At 37.5% G+C, this 25060-nt stretch overlaps 1 protein-coding gene across 1 annotated transcript; it reads right to left on the minus strand.

The window, feature by feature from the left end:
- Positions 1–142: 142 nt before the first annotated feature.
- SAR1B (secretion associated, Ras related GTPase 1B) lies at positions 143–25060 on the minus strand. The gene is made up of 7 exons (XM_005865577.2): positions 24945–25060; positions 15711–15786; positions 12171–12290; positions 7812–7877; positions 5869–5972; positions 4716–4847; positions 143–2187 (listed from the first exon to the last, which is right to left on the minus strand). The coding sequence occupies exons 2-7, from the start codon at positions 15766–15768 to the stop codon at positions 2071–2073; spliced, it is 597 nt and encodes a 198-aa protein (XP_005865639.1). The 5' UTR covers positions 15769–15786; positions 24945–25060; the 3' UTR covers positions 143–2070.

Raw genomic sequence — 25060 nt, forward strand, 5'->3', positions numbered from 1 at the left:
TTGTGTACCAAAAAAAACATTTTTCCCCTTTAAAGAAACCAATAAAGCTTTTTTCTTTATACCAATTTATGAGACAAATAATTAACTTCTCAAGTATCACACTAGATATTAGGGAATACTTGAACTGAAGAAAGATACCATCAACAAGAGGCAGTTACTTTTAATAAGGCTTAGTTCTGTTAGTCATGCCGTCAGAAGTGAGGACTTTAAACAGCTGGCAAAATAAACCAACAGGCAGAAATGTTATTTTCTACTTTTCCCATGGTACTACTGATGTTTCTAAGCAGGGAAGAAGCTTTTATTTTCATTTGGAAGGAAGCTGAAAGTGAAATAGAACAGCCAAATCACTAAAACCCAATGTTATGTGAAGAAATGGCCTTGTTGGCTTAGCTCACTGGTAGTTCCTTCCAGTCATACTCCTCATCCTTACCTGCCTCATGTGTTAACATTACCGATGACAGGCTGTGGTGACTGATTTGGACAACAGCTAGAGAAAACACTAATTTTAATATTTAAATTATTCTTGATGGAGCCAGAGCAATCTATTTTCAATGGAATTGGTTAAATATACTATAAAATCTCGGTTTATAACCAAGAGAGAAATCTTAAGCTTGAGAGTCTTTAAATATATGTATTTGGCACTTAATCTTTCATCTTATTTTACTAATTAGTGGAACCTCAAATGGAAAAAAAAAAACACTCAATGTCTTAGGAAATTAAAATGTTTTTAAAAACTAACCAAAATTTTGTTAGTGAGTTTATCAGTGAGGTTTGCGGACACTATCACATGGCAAGTATTACATCTAAAAGTAAAAGCCTTTATGCTGTAATGTAACAGCTGGCTGAGAGCAACTAAGGAAAAGAAAAAAAGCATACACTTTCTTTCCAAGAAATAAAATATGACAAAGAATGCAAAAGAGCTCTGGGACAGGAGCAATATCTCCACAATTTCAATGACAACTGGAGCAGAACGGGCTTTCTTTTCCCACAGATTCACGGGTCCCTGCAATGAACTGCACAAGACCCTATTTGTCACTTGCTCTGGGAAGTGCCATTACGTATCAAGAGCCTGGGGAGTACCTCTAAATGCGGGGAGGCTGGTGCCTGTCACTACGTTTGGTGACCAGGCACAGATTACCAAACCAGGCATCAATAAGATTGGAGCACTTGAGAATTAGACAACTGGAATGGACCTATAGGGGCCTAGCAAACCAAAAACCAACCTGTGGTGTACCAGAAGATGTGCTTTTCTTTAGAAGGCCAATCCCATAGGGACTAGGACACGGACCCTATCAACACTGGGAATGGTAGTGTTCCTGATTAAAATGCACAGGATTCAGAGATAAAGTGGTATAAAGTACAATCAAACACAACTTGTCTCCTGGTAAATGCAAAAGTCTCTAGGAACTGAAACATTATTCTAAATATTCTGAAGCAATCTCCTTTCCCAACAACCACCTCATGTGTATAATATAAATATTCCATTTCAGAGCATACTAGCTAGATAAGACACATTAAAATGAAACATTTGTCCAACAAAGATGCCAAACATACGGGTCTATTTTATTGCATGACGTTTGCATAAGAAAAAATATTATTGAAACCTGTAAGGCATCATGCAATCATCAATAAGCTAATTATTAACTGTATACTTAAGATAGGTGGAGATATAATCTAAAATTTAAAAACTAGTTCCAAAAGTACATAAAAAATTTAACATGATGAGCTTTTAATTATAGTTTATATTTGTAGTTTCATATTGTTAAAAAGTGCTTCAAATGTACTGCTGAAAAGTTGCTGTTTATAAATGGCGCTGGGGGTCATGTCAGATTACAAACGGTAAAAACTAATTATCTTCATGGAATTAGAAAGCTAACATTGTGATATTCAAACTTACTTGAATCAGTTTTCAATTGTCACTCAAATTAAGTCGATATAGTATTAATAATCTAAAAAATATCTGTTTTCTAACCAACAAAAGTCTATTGAATTCAAGTTATGCATGTTCAACAATCAAATCTCTGAGTAGGCCTGAATGGCAAGACCTGGACCTGAGGCAGGTTGGTGGTGTTAGTCAATGTACTGAGCCATCCAGCGGAAGCCTTCTCCATAACCTTGCCTTTTGAGCACACTGCACATAAAAACTTCCAGTGGCCGGGCATTCAGTTCTTTCAGAGATACATTGCCCTAGGAGAGAAGACAAACATTATGCTGGATGGAACCTTTGTGGAATAAAAGCCCCACTCCCCAGCAGAATTATAGCTTATGTATCGTAGAACAAAAGGTGACTGGATAAAGCCACTTTAGGACCAAATGGGAAAAGGTGGGCTTGTGAGGCATACAAGAATGAAAATCATCTTTGACTGAGAAAAATTTCAAGTTACCTCAACTGGCTTCACAAACATTAAGGATGAATATTCTCTATGTAGGTTTATGACTAAACAAGGCATTTCCTAAAATTAATATGTAATTGAGTTATTAAAAAGACACAGAAACAAACCAAAGTCTACCTTGTGTAACATAAGAGTTTCCTTCCATAGCCTACAGTATTTCTAAAGTCAGATTATATATAAACCAAGAAAATTTTGTTTGTAAACTCTGGAAATTTTTTTTTTCATTTGAAGATCTAATTGACTTTATTAAGTAGTCCATGAATCTAGCAGCATCCAATCTAGCAACTAGAAGAGTGCCCCCAACTCTGGGATTTTTTAATACTAAGGCCCCTCTCCTGAACAAATCCTAGTGGAAGTGAATGCAAAAATAATGCATCTTAAAGTTTATTAAGTATGTGTTCAGAAAACCCAAAACACTCCTATGCCCAAGTTTACATTTTATTTTTATCTCTGGTGAACTCAGGGCCTACACACTAAACTGGGGGCCTAAATACACTTCTGGTATGCTTAAACATTCAAGTATATTATTTGGTGGTTAATTTTGAAAATTTATTTAGCTCAGCTGGTGTGGCTCAGTGGTTGAGCATCAACCTCTAAACCAGGAGGTCATGGTTCGATTCCCGGTCAGGGCACATGCCTGGGTTGCAGGCTCAATCCCTAGTGTGAGGCATACAGGAGGCAGCCAATCAATGATTCTTTCTCATCACTGATGTTTCTCTCTCTCTCTCCCTCTCCCTTCCTCTCTGAAATCAATAAAAATCTATTTAAATTAAAAAAAAAACACTTTAAAAGCTTTGATTTAGTCTCCCATAAGCATGAGCTTTGACATTTTTGTTATCACCAAGAAAAGGTCACATTCAGTGGCATAAAGAAAACAGTGAGGGCATTAAAAAAAAAAAAATCCCAAAATGTATAAATGACAGGTATTTTTATTTAAGTATAGGTGATATACAATATTATATTAGTTATATTAGTTTCAGGTGTACAATATAGTGATTCAACATTTTTATACCCTACAATGTGATCACCCCACTAATTCTATTTTTTTTTTTTTAATATAATGATTTCAGAGAGGAAGGGAGAGGGAGAGAGAAATAGAAACATCAATGATGAGAGAGAATCATTGATTGGCTGCCTCCTGCAAACCCCCTACTGGGGATCGAGCCTGCAACCCTGGCATGTGCCCTTGACCAGAATCGAACCTGGGACCCTTCAGTCCACAGGCCATTGCTCTGTCCACTGAGCCAAACCAGCAAGGGCACACCACTAATTCTAGTAATCATCTGTCACCATGCAAACTTATCACAATATTATTGACTATATTCCCCTTCAGCTTTTTCATCCACCCTTTCACCCTCCACCCCTCTGGCAACCATCCCTTTGGTGTTATTTCTATAAGTCTGTTTTTGCATTATTCTGTTTGTTTTAAATTCTACATATAAGTGAAACCATACAGTATTTGTCTTTCTCGGTCTGACTTATTTCATTTAGCATAATGTCCTCTAGGATCATCCATGTTGTCGCAAATGGCAAAATTTCTTTTTTAGCGTAATACACACACACACACACACACACACACACACTCATCTCCTTTATCTACTCACATACGGACAGACACCTACATTGCTTCTATATCTTGGCTATTGTAAACAATGCTGCACTGAAAATAGGGGTGCATATGTCTTTTCAAATTAATATTTTCAATTTCTTCAGATAAATACCCAGGGGTGGAATTGCTGGGTCATATTGTAGTTCTATTTTTAATATTTTGAGGAAACTCTATACTGTTTTCAACAGTGACTATACCAATTTAAAATCCAACCAACAGTGCCAAGGGTTCCCTTTTCTCCACATCCTTGCCAACACATTTGATAACTTTTTTATAACAGCCATTCTGACTAGTGTTCAATGTGTTTTGTTTTTTTATAATTCTTTTTTGTTGAAAGTATTACATATGTCCCCCTTTCCTCCCCCATTGATCCCCCCAAGCCCGCTTCAATGTGGTTTTGATTTGTATTTCCCTGATGATTAGTGATGCTGAGTAAATGCTAGTTTTTAAGGAAAAAAAAATGAAGGGCTTGAGTAGTTGGATGATAGTAATGTAAAAAGACATTTCGTTGTACACATGAAACTAGTATAATGTTATATGTCAATTATACCTTCATTTTTTTTAAAAAAAAGGATCCAGATTGTACCAATTAGGCTAGTAACATGATTACTGTTAGAGGTAGTGTTGAAATAAACTATTTCAGAACATAAAAATATACTGTTGAACGAAGTATTCATACTTGTCAAACTTTTTTTTTTTTTTTTTTTTTTTACCTTTCCTGTTGTCTGACCATATAAACCAAACATCTCTCGTAATCTCTCTTCACTGATGGCTTCAGGTCTGTCGATCTTATTCCCAAAAATCAGTATAGGCACATTAGCAATGGTTTCATCTGTCATTAGTGACTGAAAAAAACATGAAAGCAAAATGAAACACAGATGTTGATATAAAACCATCCGAAGGGCTTATTTTGACAAGATACCAAATGGGTATCAAGGACTTGTTCTCTGTCATAACATGTCAGTTTTGCTAACTTTCTTTGGCAAACTTTTCCTCAGTTTTAAGTGAGCTCAATGAACCCTTCACCTGAATCCTGTCTTCCTAAGGCTCCTTCTGTGATGCTCACACTGCTCACTCTGTGAATCAGTGAGGTACAGCAACCAGAGCCAACGCCTTGGAAATGGGCAGACTGATTTCATTTCCAGTTCTGCTGCTTCCAAGCTGTGAGATCTTGGACAAATAGGTCTCACTGAAGTTCACAGAAAATGGAGTAGTAGCACCTACGTTACGGAGTGGATTTGAGAATTTAATGAGGTAATATGTATAGTGTGGCCTAAGGTAGGAACTCAGTAATTCCCTAACCCTGTTGCATGACCACAGAACCTAACTGGACTTTTTCACATGAACAAGTATTTCCTTGCCTGTTCTGGGAAGAGGCGTAGGCATTCAACCTTCAAATCATGGACCTGCTCTCTCTGGGGCCCCAGATCTAGCACTGGCCTTGCTTGCTACTCCTGAGCCCCTTTAAGAAGCATCTGATCTAGAGGAGGTAAAGGGAAGTAGCTACCCATGGCCCTGCTCATTCCTGGGAGTGGTGACAAAGATGGTATGTTATACCATTTCCAGGTTCTGGCCAACTCCATCAGAAACTGGCAGCCGAGGATAATCGGGGATTCGTGTAGCAAACATGAGATATACTACAAGGACACACTGCCCAGAGTGAGCTCAAGTCTTCAGGAAGGAAGTCTGCGTTAGTACTTCCTCAATAGCTACTCCCTCTGCATTCTAAATAATCGCTGAGCTCCACAAATTGCCAGGAGTTACATCAGAGACTACAGAAAAGCTGCATTCTAATACCTAGATCTCCAACCTATTTCCTCAGGCTTACTAGTAATTCAACTGTTTAGTTTTAATTATTTAACTTACATCAAGTTCTTCTTTTGATTCTAACAGCCTCTCATGGTCTGCACAATCCACCAGAAATACAATGCCATTGATAGCAGGAAGGTAGTTTTTCCATACTCTTCGAGCTAACAAAAATAATCAGAAGTTAGATTTTATTTGCTGGTCAAACCTAGAAGATGGTTTGATGAGAGTCCAATAAGATATCAAGTGTAATTATCCCTTAGCTGCTGCTACTCCATATATACTCAAGTTAATCTTTTACCTAGTGTTGCCAAATCTTTCCAGAAGAAATTTCAGGCTTTCCTTGATTGTGGGCAAGTCAATACTTTGCCCCAATTTTCCCATGTTTTATAAGTAGTATTCATATCTGCTACCAATGATGGATAATGATGCTTGTTAAGTTCATTGGAGAACTGCTATTATTTTCATATGTAGTATTCATTTTTTTACATTTCTAGTTTATCAGGTTTTTTTTGTTTTATTTTTTTGCTGGGGATAAATTTGGAATCAGTGGCAGAAAAAATTAGTACTAGGTACAGACTTAAGTTAAAATAATAAAAGCATACTTACTGTTCTACTCATAACAGAAATAAACTAAAGTCTATAAAAACATATGGTAATTTTTTTCCATGACATTCTTTTCTAAAGAAAAGAGTTTTTGGAATGCCCCAGAGAAAAATACCTTTTTTCTCTGACTTCAGTTTTATGACATATCTTAAAAACAATATAGAAATGAAGTCTCAGATGAGCTCCATTAGGTTTTAACTCCCTCTAATCATTATATTCCAGAAATTACTTTATGTGTATTTCAAACAATTATGTCTCAAATGTGCTTTCTTTTTTTTTTTTAATCCTCACCCGAGGATATTTTTCCATTGATTATTTTTAGAGAGAGTGGAAGAGAGAGGGAAAGACAGAGAGAAATATCGATGTCAGAGAAACACATAGATTGGTTACCTCCTGCACGCACCCTGGCCAGGGCTGGGGCCAGGGAGGAGCCTGCAACCAAGGTACATGCCCTTGACGGGAATCGAATCTGGGAGCCTTTGGTCTGCAGGCCGATGCTCTATCCACTGAGTCAAACCAGCTAGGGTTCAAATGTGCTTTCACTAGTCACAGCCACTTAAAATCTTTTCAACTATCTGTCATATGAGCTTTTTAGAATGCTCACCAACTTTGTACTATTCTTTATTTACAAATTACTATGTGCTGGGTACTGCCAAGTCCTTCTGGGAATATAAAAAATGGACAGGATAAAAAAAAAAAGTGAACAGATTTTAGTCCCAGAAAGTTTAGGAGAAGAGATAAGGCAGTCTTTTCAAACTTGCAGACATGTACACAGATGCCCTACGTGCTGTGGAAGTACAGTTGAGAGTACTTCCAGCTGCAAGCAGCTCCTTGGGGAAGGTAGCAGCACTCACCCTGGGCCCTGAATGTGGGTCACGCATGTGCAGATGGAATGGCATGAGCAAAAGCACAGAGTGGGAGAAAACCAAGAGGGTTTGGTTTGGTTAGAATAAAGAGAATGGGAAGGGGAACATTGGGAAATAAAGACTTGAAAAGTAAACTGGAACCAGATCATAGAAATCCCAAATGCCAGATCAATAAGTTTGGCCTTTAATTTATAGGTAATGAGTTAGCCACTGAAGGCTTTTCATACAAAGCAGTAACATATTCATAACATGATTATGACAATAAGTGAGAGATGGATTAGGGCAGAGAGAAAATGGAGGCTCAATTTTACTCATTTGCTTTACCACCAAAAGCAATTCAAACTTCAATTAATCAGGAGTATCATAAAAATCACCCTTTGCTTTTAAAGCATTTATCTAGGGGTAATAATTCCTAAATTTTAAGTCTACTCTGGCTTTCCTTGAGTAGAATGAGATTTCATGCACTGGAACATAATGGTCATGTTTTTATTAAGTTAAAATAAAGCTTCCACAGGAGTAATAGAATCATACCTTGAACATGCCCTCCCAGATCAAACGTTGTAAAGGTCATGCCAGCAATGGTTAGTTCTTCTGAAGCTAAACAATAATAAAAAGTATTTTTACAACATGAAAATCAGAAATCCATTCATGGTATATATTGCTAATTTTGATTTACTTTAACTGAAAAAAAGTCAAACATTTAGGAACTGATAAAATAATTCTTTATTATAATTAGATATATTCCAATGCATATTGACGGTATAACATAAGTAATGGTAGTATTCAATTCTACCTACCACAAATCCATCACTTATTTATTTTTCCTTCTCTATTTCTCCTGCTAAAATGTTAATCTATTCAAGCAATTATTTTTTGTGAATTCTTCCAACCTAATAATTTCCTGCAAGTCAGCTTAAATGATACAGGTGAAATAAACAATTTTCTCTTATGGCTGTCAAATTTTATATGAGACAGTCTTTAATGACAAACACAAATATAATAAAAAAAAAATTGGCCATTATTTCTTCAAATATGTTTTCTGCTCCCTACCTTCCCCTTCTGGGACTTCAATTATAGGTCTCCTAGACAGCTTAATATTGTCCCAGAAGTCACTGAGGCTCTGTTCCTTGTTTTTCAGTCATTTTTTCCTCTGTGCTTCATTTTATAGTTTCTATTGCATTGACTTAAGTTCACTGGTCTTTCTTTCTGCACTACTGGCACTGTCTAATTTGCTATTAAGCCTATCCAGTGAAAATTTCATTTCAGATATTCTATTTTTATTTCTAGAAGTTCCATTTGGTTCTTTTAAAACATATATATATTTTTATTGATTTCAGAGAGGAAGAGAAAGGGAGATAGAAACATCAATGATGAGAGAGAATCATTGATCAACTGCCTCCTGCACACCCCCTACTGGGGATCGAGCCCGCAACCTGGGCATGTGCCTTTGACTGGAATCGAACCCTGGACCCTTAGTCCGCAGGCCGACACTCTATCCACTGAGCCAAACCAGCCATGACCATTTGATTCTTTTATATCTTCCATTTCTCGCATTATGTTCATGTTTTCCTTAAATCCTTGAGCATATTCATAACAGCTGTTTTAACTTTCTTATCTGCTAATTCTATCATCTTTGTCAACTCTGGGCCTGTTTCTACTGAATTGACTTTTCTCCTGGTTATGGATTATATTTTCCTGCTTCTTTGCATGTCTAGTAGTTTTTTACTTTTATCCTCACCCAAGGATACCTTCATTGATTTTTTAGAAAGAGGTTAAGGGGGAGAGAGAAATATTAACATGAGAGAAACATCGATGGGCTGCAATACCCACACACACACCCAGATGGGCATGAAACACGAAACCCAGGTATATGCCCTGACGGGGAATCCAACCCACAACCCTTTGGTGTAAGGGACAATGCTCCAACCAACTGAGCCACACCAGCCAGGGCTCTAGTAATCTTTTTATTAGATGGTGGATTTTGTTGTATTCTTTTGAAGAAAGTGGACTTCGTTCTGGCAGGCAGTTGATTGCAGATCAGTTTTTATGCTTTGTTAGGGAAGATTTAAAGTAGACTTTACTTTGAGGCCACTTTAATCCATTATTAAGGTAGGACCCTTTTGGAGTTTCTATCAAATGCCCTGTGTATTCAACCAAATCTTCCCATTCTGGCTGATGGGAACATGAATGATTTCCAATGCCATGTAAGCACTTGGAACTATTTGGCTAACAGATCTGCTACAGTCCCTCCTCCAGAAACTGTTCTTTGACTGGCTTTGTGGAGTTTTACGCTATGCGTGCACAGATTGGTATTCAGCCACAAAAATGTCTGGAGTTGTTTCCCTGCAGAGCTCATTCTTCTCTGGTACTCTTGCCCAGCAAATTCTAGTCACCTGTGCCTCTCCAAATTCTGGTCTCTGTCTCCTCAACCCACCAAGACTACTGGGTTATGTTTGGGTTTCGTCTCCCTGCCCCATGGTCTGAAAATTATCTCCTGTGGAAAAGCTTAAAGAAAGAAGGGTTTCTTTTCCTTCTCTCAGGAATCATAGTCATGTGCTAGCTATTGCCCAATATCTGAAAAACAGTTGTAGTATATATTTTTGTCCAGTTTTCTAGTTGTTTACAATGGGAATGTAATTCCAGACTCTGTTACTCCTCGTGGCCAAAAGCAGAAGTCCCCTACAATTACAATGAAAGGTTCAGTGTGACTGTTTACTATTCAGTATAACTGCTAAGGCTCCGGAGTAGTTTATCTTGTTAAAAATTCTGTACGTACAGTGCCAATCAAATAAATAATTACTGCAATTTGTGATCAAAGTGTGTTCCTTTCCATAAGGAAAAGATAATGGTTGGATGTAGTTGGAAAACTACCTCTATGGTTATATTCCCTGCTTATTAAAGAAGTCCCAGTTTGATTAATTTAAGACACAGAACACTGTTGATATCCCAGGAAATTTCCTCTAGCCCCCTCCCAGTCAGTCCCCACCTCCACCTCCACAGAAAAAAACTGATCTAAATTCTGTCACCACAGTCAGTTTTGCCTGTTCTAGAATTTCATATAAATAGTATCATATGGTATGTAATTTTTTATGACCAGCTTCTCCCATGCAGTATAATATGCATCTGTATGTATCAGTAGTTTATTCCCTTTCTTGTTCAGTAGAAGTCCATTGTTTACCCATTATATTTTTAAAATATTTTTTTATTGATTTCAGAGAGAAGGGAGAAGGAGAGAAAGACAGAAACACTAATGATGAGAATCATTGATTGTCTGCCTCCTGCACACCCCACACTGGAGATCGAGCCCGCAACCTGGGCATGTGCCCTGACCAGGAATCAAAACATGACCTCCTTGTTCATAAGTCGACACTCAACCACTGAGCCATGCCAGCTGGGCCCATTCTTTTTTTGATGAATATCTGAGCTGTTTCCAATTTTTGGTTATTACAAATAAAGCTAGTATAAGCATTCTTGTACAATGATTTTGGTGAACATATGTTCTTATTTCTCTTAAATAAATACCTAATAGTGAAACTGCCAGATCATAGGGTAGAATATATATGTTACTTTTTTCACATCTGCTTTTGATTAACTGAAAAATATAAATTGACTTGGTGACTTGAGCTGCAGAAAGGTTGAGATAGCAATTGTTTGTGCCACTACTTATACTCCTACTACTTAGAATAATGTCTGGCATAAAGTAGATGCTCAATAAATATTTGTTGAATAGGTAAAAGAGAGCAACATCAAAAAATTAAAACATGACTTATACACAATATAAGACCACTTTGTAGTCTCTTCCAATTCTGTTGTTTTTGCAGACAATTTTATAAACTCAATTGCACAGTATTGTTCTTGTATCAGAATCTTATTTGCCAAGTTCCACTCTCTTCTCATAATATAAAAGATTTGTCCATTTTATAAAATCTTCCTTTTTCAACACCACTAATAGTTTTATAGATAAAATCTTTACTTTGTTCTGTTCTCCTTCCTGGTACTTTATTTACTGAACTAAATAACTATCATATTACCTATTTTTTGGTGGAGTTCTCAATTTTATACTCATTATTTAAGGCCACACTCGTTATTTCATAATCAATCTGTGGATTAACTTGTCTTTAAATTCTGTGTCTACTTAACTCAGTCTTTTCAACAGTAAAAGTGAGATTCCAATTACTTATATGTTAGGCTTCTTTGTAATAACTGTTACTTTAACTTTAGTTTCTCAAAAGGTACCTATTACATAACCATATATATATATGATGGTATGTATTAAGTCATTATTAATGTCTTTCAGGAAGTCTTTCTTAAAGCACGGTAAATTATTTTAAAACTTTCCATAAGTGTGTCAATACATGGCTTCTTTTTTGGAATAATTCTATGATCTTTATATTAGGTATTGTTGAAGTTGTTAGAACTAGAAAAATAACTGGTTAATAAATGGAGTCACCAGTAAAGTATAAGAGTGTAATCTGGAAAGAAAACAACCACAATCTGTCCACTGAATAATGATTAAAATAGCACAGCTTTAAAATCTGAAAGAAATTTATGTATGTAAACAAAGTTATAGTGACTTATATAGCCTAAGTAGTATCTGGTTGGATAGACCTTAATCATGTCATAATCACTGAAACGGTAACTTTTTAATTGCTTTAGCTGGAGAAGAGTGTACTAACTGATAAGAAGATCTGAGTATTATTTCAAGACCTAAATATACTCCTGGTAGTTGGGTTACCTATTATTTACTATTTAAGAGCAGGTCAAATCACCTGATTATAATTTATCCATACAAAAAATCACCAAACAAAAAAAACCTTTCAGTTAGCGCCTATGAATCAGTATCACTAGATAAAGTAATAACAGTAACAATGTATGGGGGAATATACTTACTGGGATGTAACGTTGGGACATGTTGTCCAAGTCTGTCATCTTTTAGCATGTGTAGCAATGTTGTTTTTCCTGCATTATCCAATCCAAGAAATACCAATTTACCAGTTTTCTTATATAATCCTATAGAGAAAGCTTTGATTAATCAAAGTAATATCTGACACAGATTATCCAAATAAAATGACCTTCAACAAAATATATTAACAGTTTAGTTATTTAGCCGAAACCGGTTTGGCTCAGTGGATAGAGCGTCGGCCTGCAGACTGGAAGGTCCCGGGTTCGATTCCGGTCAAGGGCATGTACCTGGGTGGCGGGCACATCCCCAGTAGGGGGTGTGCAGGAGGCAGCTGATCGATGTTTCTCTCTCATCGATGTTTCTAACTCTCTATCTCTCTCCCTTCCTCTCTGTAAAAAATCAATAAAATATATTTTAAAAAAAAACAGTTTAGTTATTTAGATACTTTTCTTAATTACTCTGATTTTTTAAATAAAGAAACACCTATTAACCTTTTGAACTTTTAGACTTTATAAACTGGCCTGAATAAGCTTGGGACTCTAACTTATTTTTAGTTTTGAAGAGCTATTTTAAATATATTATAATTTGGGAAATCAATTCATTACTAAACTAAACTTCACCCCTATCAAAGAATGTGCGTTATCTAAACTTATCTGTAATGCCAAAATCCATCCCCTTGACAATTTGGGGGTAAATATATGTGTCTTCTCACTCATAAAATTATTGAAATCATGTATTTATGAAGACAGACCAAAAGAAAAAATAAAGAAAATTTAATGGATGAAAATAAATTAAGTATTTTTGACAATAAAAATTACAGCAAGGCCCTGGCCAATGTGCTCAGGTTAGAGCAGTCAGCCTGAACACTGAAGAGTTGCAGGTTCGATTCCTGATCAAGGGCACGTATCTGGGTTGCAGATTCCATCCTGGTCCCTGCTCAGGCACATGTGGGAGGCAACCAATTGATGTCTTTCTCACATCCTTGTTTCCTCTCTCTCTCTTCCTCTGCCTCCCACTCTCTCTAAAAATCAATGGAAAAAATATCCTTAGGTGAGGTTTAACAAACAAACAAAAATTTACAGTAAGTTTTTCAGTAAAAGTTTTGCTCACTGTCAAATTTCCCTGAGAATAAAATTAAGCTTTACAGGATTGCATAAAACTAAGCAATAAAAATGAAATAAAACACATAATTTTAGATGTATAACCAAGCATTGATAAAATCATAAATAAACAGAAAAAAAGACAGCATTGACCAAATTATAGACTGGCATTTACTGCAAAATTCCATATTGAGCCTTATTATTTTTCTTTAAAGATTTTTTAAAGAGCTGCTTTAGAGTTACAACAAAACTGACAGAAAGGCAGAGATTTCCCATGTGTCCCCTGTTTCCACACACATATAACCTCCCCCATTATCGACATCACCCACCAAAAAGATATCCTCTTTTTCTTTGTTAAAATATATTTTTATTTATTTTTATTCAGAGAGAGAAAGGGAGAAGGAGAGAGAAATAGAAACATCAATGATGAGAATCATTGATTGGCTGCCTCTTGCATGCCCCACGCTGGGGATGGAGCCCACAACCTGAGCATCTGCTCCAACCAGGAATTGAACCGTGACCTCCTGATTCATAGATCAACTAACAATTCGGATCCTTAGGGGAAGATTATCTTCCATATTTACTTGAGCTGGGATAAGACATTTGATCTTTATGAATTCTGACAAGTAACTTCTTTAAACATTTTTATTTCTTAAAAGGTTTCTACAGCCTGACCAGTGTGATTCAGTTGGCTGAACACTGTCCCATGCACCAAGAGGTCACCGGTTCCATAACCAATGAGGGCACATGCCCAGGTTGCTGGTTTGATCCCCAGTAGGGGGTGTGCAAGAGAGAGCCAATTGATGTTTCTCTCTCATAGATATTTCTATCTCTCTCCCTCTCTCTCTAAAAGCAATAAAAACATTTTTTGTTGTTGTTAATCCTCACTGGAGGATATTTTCCCATTGATTGTTAGGGAGAGTGGAAGAAAGAGAGAAAGGGAAAGACAGAGAGAAACACATTGACTGGTTGCCTCCTGCACAAGTCCTGACAAGAGCCCGGGCCAGGGAGAAGCCTACAATCAAGGTACGAGCCCTTGACTGGAATTGAACCCAGGATCCTTTGGTCTGCAGGCCAACGTTCTATCCACTGAGCCAAAACGGCCAAGGTAAAAACATATTTTTTTAAAATATATTTTATTGATTTTTTACAGAGAGGAAGGGAGAGAGATAGAGAGTTAGAAACATCGATGAGAGAGAAACACCGATCAGCCGCCTCCTGCACATCTCCTACTGGGGATGTGCCCGAAACCTGGGACCTTTCAGTCCGCAGGCCAACGCTCTATCCACCGAGCCAAACCGGTTTCGGCAAAACATATTATTTTTTTAAAAAGGTTTCTACATAGATTGTTTCTAACCAATGCAATCAATCTTACCATCCTTAAATAGCAAAAGTATATAGGATAAGATTCCAAAATGGAACACCAAGAACATTTAAACTTTAATCTGTACAGTGGGTTGGACTAAAATTTTTTTAATAAACCTCAATTTATTGTTCCACCCATTCATGCATTCATTGGTTGATTCTTGAACAGAGGTCGAACCTGCAACCTTGGTGTATTGGGATGACGCTCTAACCAACTGAGCTACAGGCCAGGGCATTTTTTTATTAAATTTTTTATTGATTGATTTTAGAGAGAGAGGAAGGGGGATATATATGTACACACACACACACACAGAGGGAGAGAGAGAGAGAGAGAAAGAGAGAGAGAGAAAGAGAGAGAAAAGGAAACATCAATTTTTATTGTCCCATTTATGTATGCATTCATTGGTTGATTCTTGTATGTGCCCTAACCAGGGATTGAACCAGCGCAACCTTGATGTATCGGCATGACACTCTAACCAACTGAACTACCCGGTCAGGGCTATTATTTATTAATTGCTGTATTATTTTCCATATGCACAATTATAAACCTACTTTTGCCCCATCCTGTAATATTCCTATTAACCACTTTAAGGAGTAGAAATTATTATTTTACAGATAAGGAAACTAAGGCTAAATTGGGTAAAGTAATTTGCCTAAGATTACATAATTTATAAGAGCTACAGTCAGTCATTAAACTTTTTTTTACAACTTCTTTTTTAAAATATATTTTTATTGATTTCAGAGAGGAAGGGAGAGGGAAAGAGAGATAGAAACATAGATGAGAGAGAGAATCATTGATCAGCCACTTCCTGCACGCCCCGCACTGGGGATCAAGCCCGAAACCCCAGGCATGTGCCCTTGGCCGGAATCGAACCTGGGACCCTTCAGTCCGCAGGCCGACTCTCTATTCACTGAGCCAAACCGGCTAGGGCTGTTTTTTACAATTTCAAAGATCACATTCTTAACTACTGGGTATATATATAAAGAGGCTCTAGACAAATAAGCACTTTTATATAAGTAGGCTTAAATGGATAACAATAGAGAATAAAGAGCCAACATTACCTAAAAACTGTAGCACACTGCTGAAACCACTATAAATCCAGTCAAATATGAAGGACATATCCAAATCTTACAGGGTCTGGAAAAAAACATGTTTGAATTTAGTAGACAACATTAAATGCCAATATACATTAAACAACAACAACATTAACCAACTCTGAGTAAATAACCCTACAACAATCTTACCACAAAGAATTAAACACTCTTATCCAGGTTGGTCTAACCTGATCTATACTGATGCATAAAAATGCTATTAAAATACTAAGTAGAGACCATTTTTTGCCCATCAAAGGAACCAACACAAAGAAGAAGAAAAAAAGAAATATAACAGCCAGGACTAGAAAAAGTGTGGTAAAAGAGGCATTGTTAGTGGCAGTATAAATTTCTACAAATCTTTCCCAAAACCAATTTGGCAATAATAAATCTGTTGATACCACTTGACCTAAGAATTCTACTTTCAGAAATTGTCCTAGCCCTGGACAATGTGGCTCAGTTGGTTGAGAATCTTCCCGTGCATGGAGAGGTTGCCAGCTGGATTACCAGTCAGGGCACATGCCCGGGGTACAAGCTTGATCCGCAGTAGTGGGTGTGCAATGGACAACCCATCAATTTTTTTTCCTCTCTCTCTCAAACATAAAATCAATAAAAACATTTTTAAAAAAAGAAATAGTTCTAAATATGGAAAAAGTTTATATATAAAGATGTGCATCAAAGTGTTATATAAGAAAAATTTTAGAAATAATCTATGTTCAAATTAAATTAATTATAGTACACATGACCTATGGAATATTTACCAAAAATGATGGAGTGGGGGCAGGAAGAGCAGGAAGAAGAGAAAGAAGAGAAGAAAATTTATGATAAAATAAGTTTCAAAGTCAGATTATACCTAATGGAATAAAAAACCTTTTCTATTTCTTTTGGTCTTTTGAAGTAGTTAGTACCAGATGGTAAATTTCTGTGTTTATCTTTTACTTACACTTTTCAAATTTTAATCATATTACTGAATGTTTAAAAAAAAATCTTGATCTTCTCAAGCTAGGCCTTCTCGATCATCAATAAAACTTTCCTTACCCTCCTCACCTTACTAGCATGAGCAGAATTTTGTTCCTGCAATCAGTTGATTTCTGATTAAGACAGTGATTGGCAAATTATGAAGCTTCATGTGTCAGTATCACAAGAATGAGATCTACAACGGCAATATATTCAGGGTATCCCAAAAAACGTATACACGCTTTAACAGCTGAGAGCTCAATTTTGTAAATGAAATGTATTTTAATAAATATTGCCTTTATAATTATTCAATGTGTGTATATGCATTTTGGGGGACACCCTATATACTAATATACAACAATCTAATATCTTAGTTCTTGTTTTACTCAAGTTGAAAATTACACCTCATTCTACTATTATCATTTTAGGTCATTTAGAAATTGAAACTTGTAGTCAGAGAAAATATATACAAGTAGCTTATCTTTTTTTTAGGTATTTCATATATGTTTTTCAAAGAGAATCATAGATTTATCGGGATGATCACTTCATAAGTTATATAAATGTGTGAAACTGAAAGGGGAGAGCAAAAAGTCAGATATTGTTAGATGATATGATTGGGTTAGGGACCTGCAAGCAGAGTAAAAATCAATGGGTGCTAATCAGTGAGGCAGGAGCCAGAGTGATAAACAAGTCTCAGACAAATTTAGGTATTTGGTCATGCTTGCTACATATGTATATGGACATAAGAAAGAACACTGACTCAACCTTTCAACTTAATAAAAACAGCAAAACAAACAAAAACAGCTACCATTTATTGAGCATATGGTCTAGCAGTTAAGAGCAGAAGCTCTGGAGCCAGGACTTGACCACTTACTACCTACCTGTAAAATGGAGATAACAGTAGCTACCTGAGATGGTGGTTGTGAAAATTAAATAAATTACACACAAAGCAAACAAATTAGTACGACACATCTTGCATGGAGTAAGCATTCAGTATTAGCTGCTATTATTATTTCTTCTTCTATATGGCCCACAGTACTAGGTCACCACTAACCACCCTAACAACCTTTCAAAGTAGATATATTACTGTTCCCATTTTACAGAAGAAGAAACTGACGCTAAAATAACTATAACTCAACTATTAGTGATTGGCACCTCTAAGTTTCAAACCTGGGTCTTTCTGACCTCCACTTCCAGGCCCTTTCCCATATAGTGACTCTAAAGAAAGAAAAAAACATGTATTTTTCTGACTTTTTGTTGTTGTTAATCCTCACCCGAGGATATTTTTCCATTGATTTTTAGAGTGGAAGGGAGGTGGAGAGACACATTGATTGGTTGCCTCCTGCATGTGCCCTGACCAGGGCCTAGAATCAGCCTGCAACCGAGGTACGTGCCCTTGACCTGAATCGAACCCACAACCTTTCAGTCCTTGAGCCAAGGCTCTAGCCACTGAGCAAAACCAGCTATGGCAACATATAGTTTTAAAGGTTAAAATTTACTTAAAGTATTATATACCATTTTTTAGTTACTTCAGCTTATGACTCTGATGTATAATCCTTCTTCCTCATATCCACATCCAATTATTCCCCAATTCTATCAATTTCTATGGAGAAGACTCAAACTTTCTTTGATTCCCACAGGAGAATCACCTAGTCAAGAACCTTATGTCACATGCCTAAACTGCTATCTTAATCTCAAAATTTGTTTCTCCCATTTGTACACACCCTCCAGAATGGTTTCATCAATATGTCATCTTGGACTTGACTTGCATAAGTCAGGGTGATTATAATTCCCAGTTTCACTCGAAAAAGGTCCTGATTTAGGTGTTAAATTATGTGACCACCCCATACATGTGGGTGGAGAGTCACTGGAAGTTTGTAAGCTGAAAGACCATCACTTGAGATGGTCTTTAAGGGACAGATAGGGGTGGAAGAACCAACAGACCCCAGAAGGGTAGAAGGTAGAACTAGAAGAGGCAGTGAAAAAACTAGAAAGCAAAGAAGTTAGCCCCATCATATACAGCTGCGGCGACAAGAAGACAATTGTTGAGAGCATGAGCAGCCTGCAGTGGCACAGTAATACAGGACAGCCTAAGGCCAGTACTTAAAGTACAGCAGAGCCTATCTACACGATTCATTAACTGTGTGATCTTGAATGAGTTACAAGTTTCTTCTGCAAAATCTTTCAGATGCTATAAAGATCAAATGAGCCCGGCCGGCGTGGCTCAGTGGTTGAGCGTCCACTAATAAACCAGGAGGTCACAGTTTGATTCCCGGTGAGGGCACATGCCCAGGTTGTGGGCTCGATCCCCTGTGTGGAGCATGCAGAAGACAGCCGATCAATGATTCTCTCTCATTATTGATGTTTCTATCTCTCTCTCCCTCTCCCTTCCTCTCTGAAATCAATAAAAAATATATATTAAAAAAAAGATCAAATGAGATACAATGCACAAAATAAGTATTTAATACCTAGTTGCTGTATTAACAAGTGAATGGACCTTAGCCGGTTTGGCTAAGTGTATAGAGCACCAGCCTGCAGACTGAAGGGTCCCGGGTTCAATTTCGGTCAAGGGCACATGCCCAGGTTGGAGGCTCGTCATTGATGTTTCTATCTCCCTCTCCCTCTCCTTTCCTCTCTGAAATCAATAAAAATATTTTTTTTAAAAAAAGTGAATGGGGCAGGAGGTTAATAGGTGGAGGCAGTGAGGAGAAATTCCTCTTTCAAAAAGTTTGAGATGAGCCCAATTGGTATGACTCACTGGTTGAGTGTCAACCTATGAACCAGAGGTCACAGTTCAATTCCTGGTCAAGGTACATGCCCAAGTTGCAGGCTCATTCTTCAGTAGGGGTTGTGCAGGAGGCAGCTGATGAATGATTCTCTCATCATTGATGTTTCTATCTCTCCCCCGCTCCCTTCCTCTCTGAAATCAATAAAAATGTTTTTTAAAAAGTGTGAGATGGAATGAGGGAAATGAGATTTTCTTTTTAAGGAAAGGTGAAGCTTAGAGTACGTTGATAAACTGAAGGGAAGGAGCTAATGGAAAGGGAGAGGTTAAAGATGAGAAAGAGAAGGAAGGAGTTAACCAAAAGGGGCAAAGTTTCAAGAGGAGACTGGGCTTAGAGCACTTCGGGTCCTCTAAGATTACAAGAAAGGCGGGCCAAGTATGTATAGTGGAGGTGGCAGCAATCTGACTCCAAAAGTGAAGAAGAGGTGTAGAGAAATTCTGAGGAGCAGAGCGAGGATTAAAATAGCCACTGTGCAGGAAAAGATCAAGTTAAAAGAAGAGTCAAGTGCTTGGCCGGAGTTGAAAAACATTTAGCAGTACCAATCTGCACTGATTTCCAATCTCCCCTACTCCTCCCCACCCTCACTCTCCAACAGTGCTTAACTTTAGAGAACATTGAGTGAAGGAGGATTGTGGACTTCCAGAACAGGACCTAATAAAAGACAAGGGAACAGGAAATTGAGAGTACTAGTAAGAGAGACTAAGGTGAGGTGATCAGAAGTTCAGGCTGAGTGGAAAAAGGTACAAAGGCAGTGGTGCATAGGGATGGGAATCAATGGCAGGGTTCTCAAAATATAGAACTGGGAGAAAAGGAGGAAAGCCTTTCGTAGAAAAGCAGGCATTGATGTAGTAAAAGGGTGAGGTGGGCCATAACTGTGTCAGAAAAACAGAGGCGAATGTGGAGTTCAAGAGAGACCCTGGCTAGATGGCTCAGTTAGTTGGAGCATCCTCCCATGTACCGGAGGATCTCAAGTTCGATGCTGGTCAGGTCTGCCACGTGCAGGAGGCAACTGATTGATGTGTCTCTCTCATCCTCACATCAATGTTTCGCTCTCCCTTCTCACTACCTCTCTTTAAAAAAAAAAAAAAAAAAAAAAAGGTTGTAGATTAATCTGAGAGAGAGAGAGAGAGAGAGAGAGAGAGAGAGAGAATGGCACCTAATTACTGCTATAAAATTTGTCCCAAAAGAAATAATTTAGCCCTGACCAGTTTGGCTCAGTGGATAGAGTGTTGGCTTAAAGACTGAGGGGTCCCAGGTTCGATTCCGGTCAAGGGCATGTACCTTGGTTGCGGGCACATCCCCAGTAGGGGGTATGCAGGAGGCAGCTGATCGATGTTTCTCTCTCGTTGATGTTTCTAACTCTCTATCCCTTTCCCTTCCTCTCAGTAAAAAATCAATAAAATATATTTTAAAAAAGAAATAATAACATATGGGGAAACTCTGCTTTAGAAGATAATGAGATATTTATATTTCTAAAAACTCGTGGTTTCTAAGAACCTTAAAACAAGCTGGGAGTCATTAGTCATTTTAAAGTACAGATAAAAATGCCTAACTAAGAATAAAAGTTACTTAGCCACAAACAGATACCTGAGCCCTGAGAACAGGTTACACAACACCATGACACCCTATTAAGACATGCAAAGAGCAAAGGTCAAGAACAAGGAAACATATACACATCAGCAGATTTATTTATTGCATGAACACCAAACAGGAAAAGCCCTATACAGATTGGAAACGTGATCTAACTCATGTAACATGAAAATCAGTAAAAAGGGTTTAGTGGAATAGAACCTCTCAGATTAAAAATAACTTCTTACACACAAAAAAACAACCTTCTTAAATAGGCAAATCCTTAGAATAAGTAGATTAGTGTTTTTCAGACAGGAAGGGCAGAGAAAACTGGGAGGAGTGGCTGCTAATGGGTACTGGGTTTCTTTTTGGGGGTGACAAAATGTTCTGGAATTAGACAGTAGTGATGGTTGCATAACATTGTGAATATGCTAAAAACACTGAACTGTATTTATAAGGGTAAATTTTATGATACATGAACTACTCAATAAAGGTAATATTAAAAATTAGTCACATTTACATGATCTTTTAATATTTACAACAAATTTATATAAGTAATTAGGCAGAACCATTTAGGTGTAAACTTTAGGGGGAAAAATAAATAAACTACAACAGGATACAAACACTCCAAAAAGTACTACTCAAAGAAAATAAAAGCTATGATAGTCTAAAGAGGCAAATATGATATCAGAGTAGGATTATACAATCAATACGTTAATAACTTTTGGAAATAAAGTATGGTAGAGCTATGGTAAAATGGATAGAGTACCTGTCTAGAATTTTAAAAATATGGATTTAACATGCATATTTTGAAATACGTACTATTATTTCATTCTGGAAAAGTCAATCTTTCTGAACCCCCGTTTCGTCCTACTATAATGGGAATAACCACCTGCCTCAGTGTTGTAAGAATGGTTAAATAGCCCTAACCTGTTTGGCTCAATGGATAGAGCGTTGGCCTGCGGACTCAAGGGTCCCAGGTTCGATTCCGGTCAAGGGCATGTACCTTGGTTGCGGGCACATACCCAGTAGGGAGTGTGCAGGAGGCAGCTGATCAATGTTTCTCTCTCATCGATGTTTCTAACTCTCTATCCCTCTCCCTTCCTCTCTGTAAAAAATCAATAAAATATATTTTTTAAAAAAAAGAATGGTTAAATATGATAATGTACCCCAAAACACCTTGAATACTATACAATATAAGATGGTGTTAACTCATCCACACTAAATTACTTAAAGTTCAGTGCACAAAACTTTAAATGCCAATTTTCAAATTAACTTCAATATTAACAATTTTTAGGCCTGGTCTGGTATGGCTCAGTTGGTTAGAGCACTGTCCTGATATGCCAAGATTGCGGGCACATGTAAGAATCAACCAATGAATGCATAAATAAATAGAAAAACAAAAATTGATGTTTCTCTTTCTCTCTCAAATCAATTAAATTTTTTAAAACATATTAACAACTTTTAATATGAGCAAGTTTTAAATATTCTGATTCTATTTTAAATATTAACAACACTGTCACTAGAAAGGGCACTAGACTAGTTTCCTTCAACTCGAGGTAGAAGGAAATTTCACTAGAAGAGATTAACCAAAATTTTTTACCTAATTGCGTCAGGTTTATGATTAAATCATGGACAGGTTTCAGGGGATGGAAAGTGGAGGAAGGGGGAGGGGTGACAGGGGAAAAAGAATAAACAAACAAATAAAAAAAGGTACAAAATCCATAAGGTGAGTATACTATCTGTAAGCTAATTTAGAATTATATATACCTCTCTCTCTAATTGAAATACTAGAAATATAAAGAAGGCCAAAACCTCTTCTTGACCATGTTTTGCAGAATTTCAGCAAGGCCCTGTGCATTATTAAGGATCGAGAGTAACCATGTTCGGTGTTTCAAGACAATACTGCTTTATAAATATTCTCCCCTAAAACTGTTAGATTTTCTTTCTATAGCCTTTAAAGTTTTAAAGCAGTGATGCAAATAAAAAACTCCAGAAAATATTTTAGGAATGAATACATAGCAATTACAATAATGGAACATGACCTTTTGGTTAATGTAATCAATAAAAAGTACACACTAAGTTTCCTCTAGGGAAAAGTGATACTCGATTGAAAGACAGTTAAATCTGTGACAAATATCAATAGTAGGATTCTTTTAAGAATGAAAAAAGGGGGGAAACCTCTATACTATAAAAAAAGTTGTGTGTGAGTACTGAACTTGCCTGTACTGAATTAAGAAAATGAAAACTGCCCTAGCTGGTTTGGCTCAGTGGATAGAACATCGGCCTGCAGACTGAAGGGCCCCAGGTTCGATTCTCATCAAGGGCACATGCCTGGGTTGTGGGCATGGTTCCCAGTAGGGGGCAGGAGGCAGCCGATCAATGATTCTCATCATGTTTCTATCTCTCTCTCTCCCTTCCTCTCTGAAATCAATAAAAATGTTTTTTAAATGAAAATTGACATAAGCAATGACAAATTCAATCCTTAAAATATTTTTAACTGAAATTGTTCTAAAACGTATACAAAAGAGAAACTTTTCAACACTGTGATTTTAAAATTATTTGCTTAATAATGTTTTGCAGAGAAATAATTTAAATGAGTTTCAGATAAGTGTACGTAAGGAAGAGGGTGGAAAAATCATCATTACTATAGAATTCTGATTGTTAAGCTTCAAATGATGTGGCAGTGATTTTTATTTTTAATAGCCCAATCTTTTGTCTCAATTCTTGCTTGAAATGCAAGGAAAGGGAAGTTAAAATGTACCTCATTTAAACTGCTAATCTTCGTAATTATTGAAAACACTTCTCTAACATTTCTAAAATAAAGGCAACACCTTCCTTTTCCGCAAACTCAGAAAATGCCAATGAACTATAAACCTGAAAGTTTTTAAAGTTCAAAATAGTTTGGTAATGAATGCAAATCCACTAAACAATATTACTTATACAACTGCTTTGATACATCAGCACCACTAATCATTGACAAACTGTAAAGCTTCCTTTATTCCTCCTCTGTAAAATAGGAATGATACCACTACCTTCCTTAGTGGATTGCTTTGAGCATAGCTAGCGCCTTCAAACAGTAGTCAATACATGTTCCTTTCCTTTTCTTTCATTTGCTTCAATGTGACTTATTCTTAACTGGTACTTAACACTGGACAGACGACATTCCTCAGAGTTGGACAGACCCTGATTTAACAACATGCAAATAATACTAGGTTGAATTTTTCTAGGTAAAAAGATCTCTTAACCTCATTTTGCCCACGTACCAAATACCTTAAATTTCTGACGAGTTTGGTGGTGGGGGGGGGGGGGTTTGGCCTCCCATGTCAGAGTTTTCGCTGCTGTCAAAACAAATTTCTATCTTGTTGTAAAATCCTGGAACAATTTATAAGTCATTACAGTTTCCCCCAGAAGTGGATTTTTCCCCACTCGTATGGGACTTGAGCTGTGGCACCTGCGCTGTGGCAAGACGTCAACTCCCAGTAGTAAAGCGCAGTGAGCCCCTAATTGGGAGGCTGAAAACAACACGCAGTGTCACAGCCTCTTGAGCTGTCAGATTCCGGCCGCCCTCGCCTTACCAGGTGAGGAAACTGAGGCCGAGGGCAAGGAAGGGCTTGCCTGCAGTTTAGAGTCATCTCGTTCTTTCCTCAAATAACCCACCGTTTGACGGCAGCGGTGTCCTGCCCAGAGGACCATCACAGCGGCCCCGCACAACAGAAAAGGAACCCACCCTGCCTCGCGCCGCCCGATTCCGGGGCGAAAAACAGGCGCCCCTTCCTCGCCCCGCCACAGGAGGGGACTATGGAGGAGCCCAGACCCAAAAAAGTGCGCCTTCCTCGGGATCCACAGCTGCCGCCCGCCGGTTCTCCCCAGAGGGGAGGCCGTCACTCACCTGCGATTGGAGAGAACGCGATTCCTTAATTGGCGTCAGCCCTACACCCTCCGAAACCCAACAGCTAAGCGCGATGGCTGCCGCTGCCCCAGCTCCCGTCAACTCCTTCCGGGCCC

The sequence above is a fragment of the Myotis brandtii genome, unplaced genomic scaffold (assembly GCF_000412655.1).
Source record: "Myotis brandtii unplaced genomic scaffold, ASM41265v1 scaffold208, whole genome shotgun sequence".
NCBI classification, from domain to species: domain Eukaryota; kingdom Metazoa; phylum Chordata; class Mammalia; order Chiroptera; family Vespertilionidae; genus Myotis; species Myotis brandtii.

Excerpts from the sequence above, each read along its gene's own strand:
- SAR1B (XM_005865577.2), bottom strand. The coding sequence starts at position 15,768 with ATGTCCTTCATATTTGACTGGATTTATAGTGGTTTCAGCAGTGTGCTA. Across the intron at positions 7,878-12,170 it reads TGTCCCAACGTTACATCCCA|CTTCAGAAGAACTAACCATT; the intron begins GTAAGTATATTC and ends ATTATTGTTTAG. Across the intron at positions 2,188-4,715 it reads ATGGTCAGACAACAGGAAAG|GGCAATGTATCTCTGAAAGA; the intron begins GTAAAAAAAAAA and ends CTTCTCTCCTAG.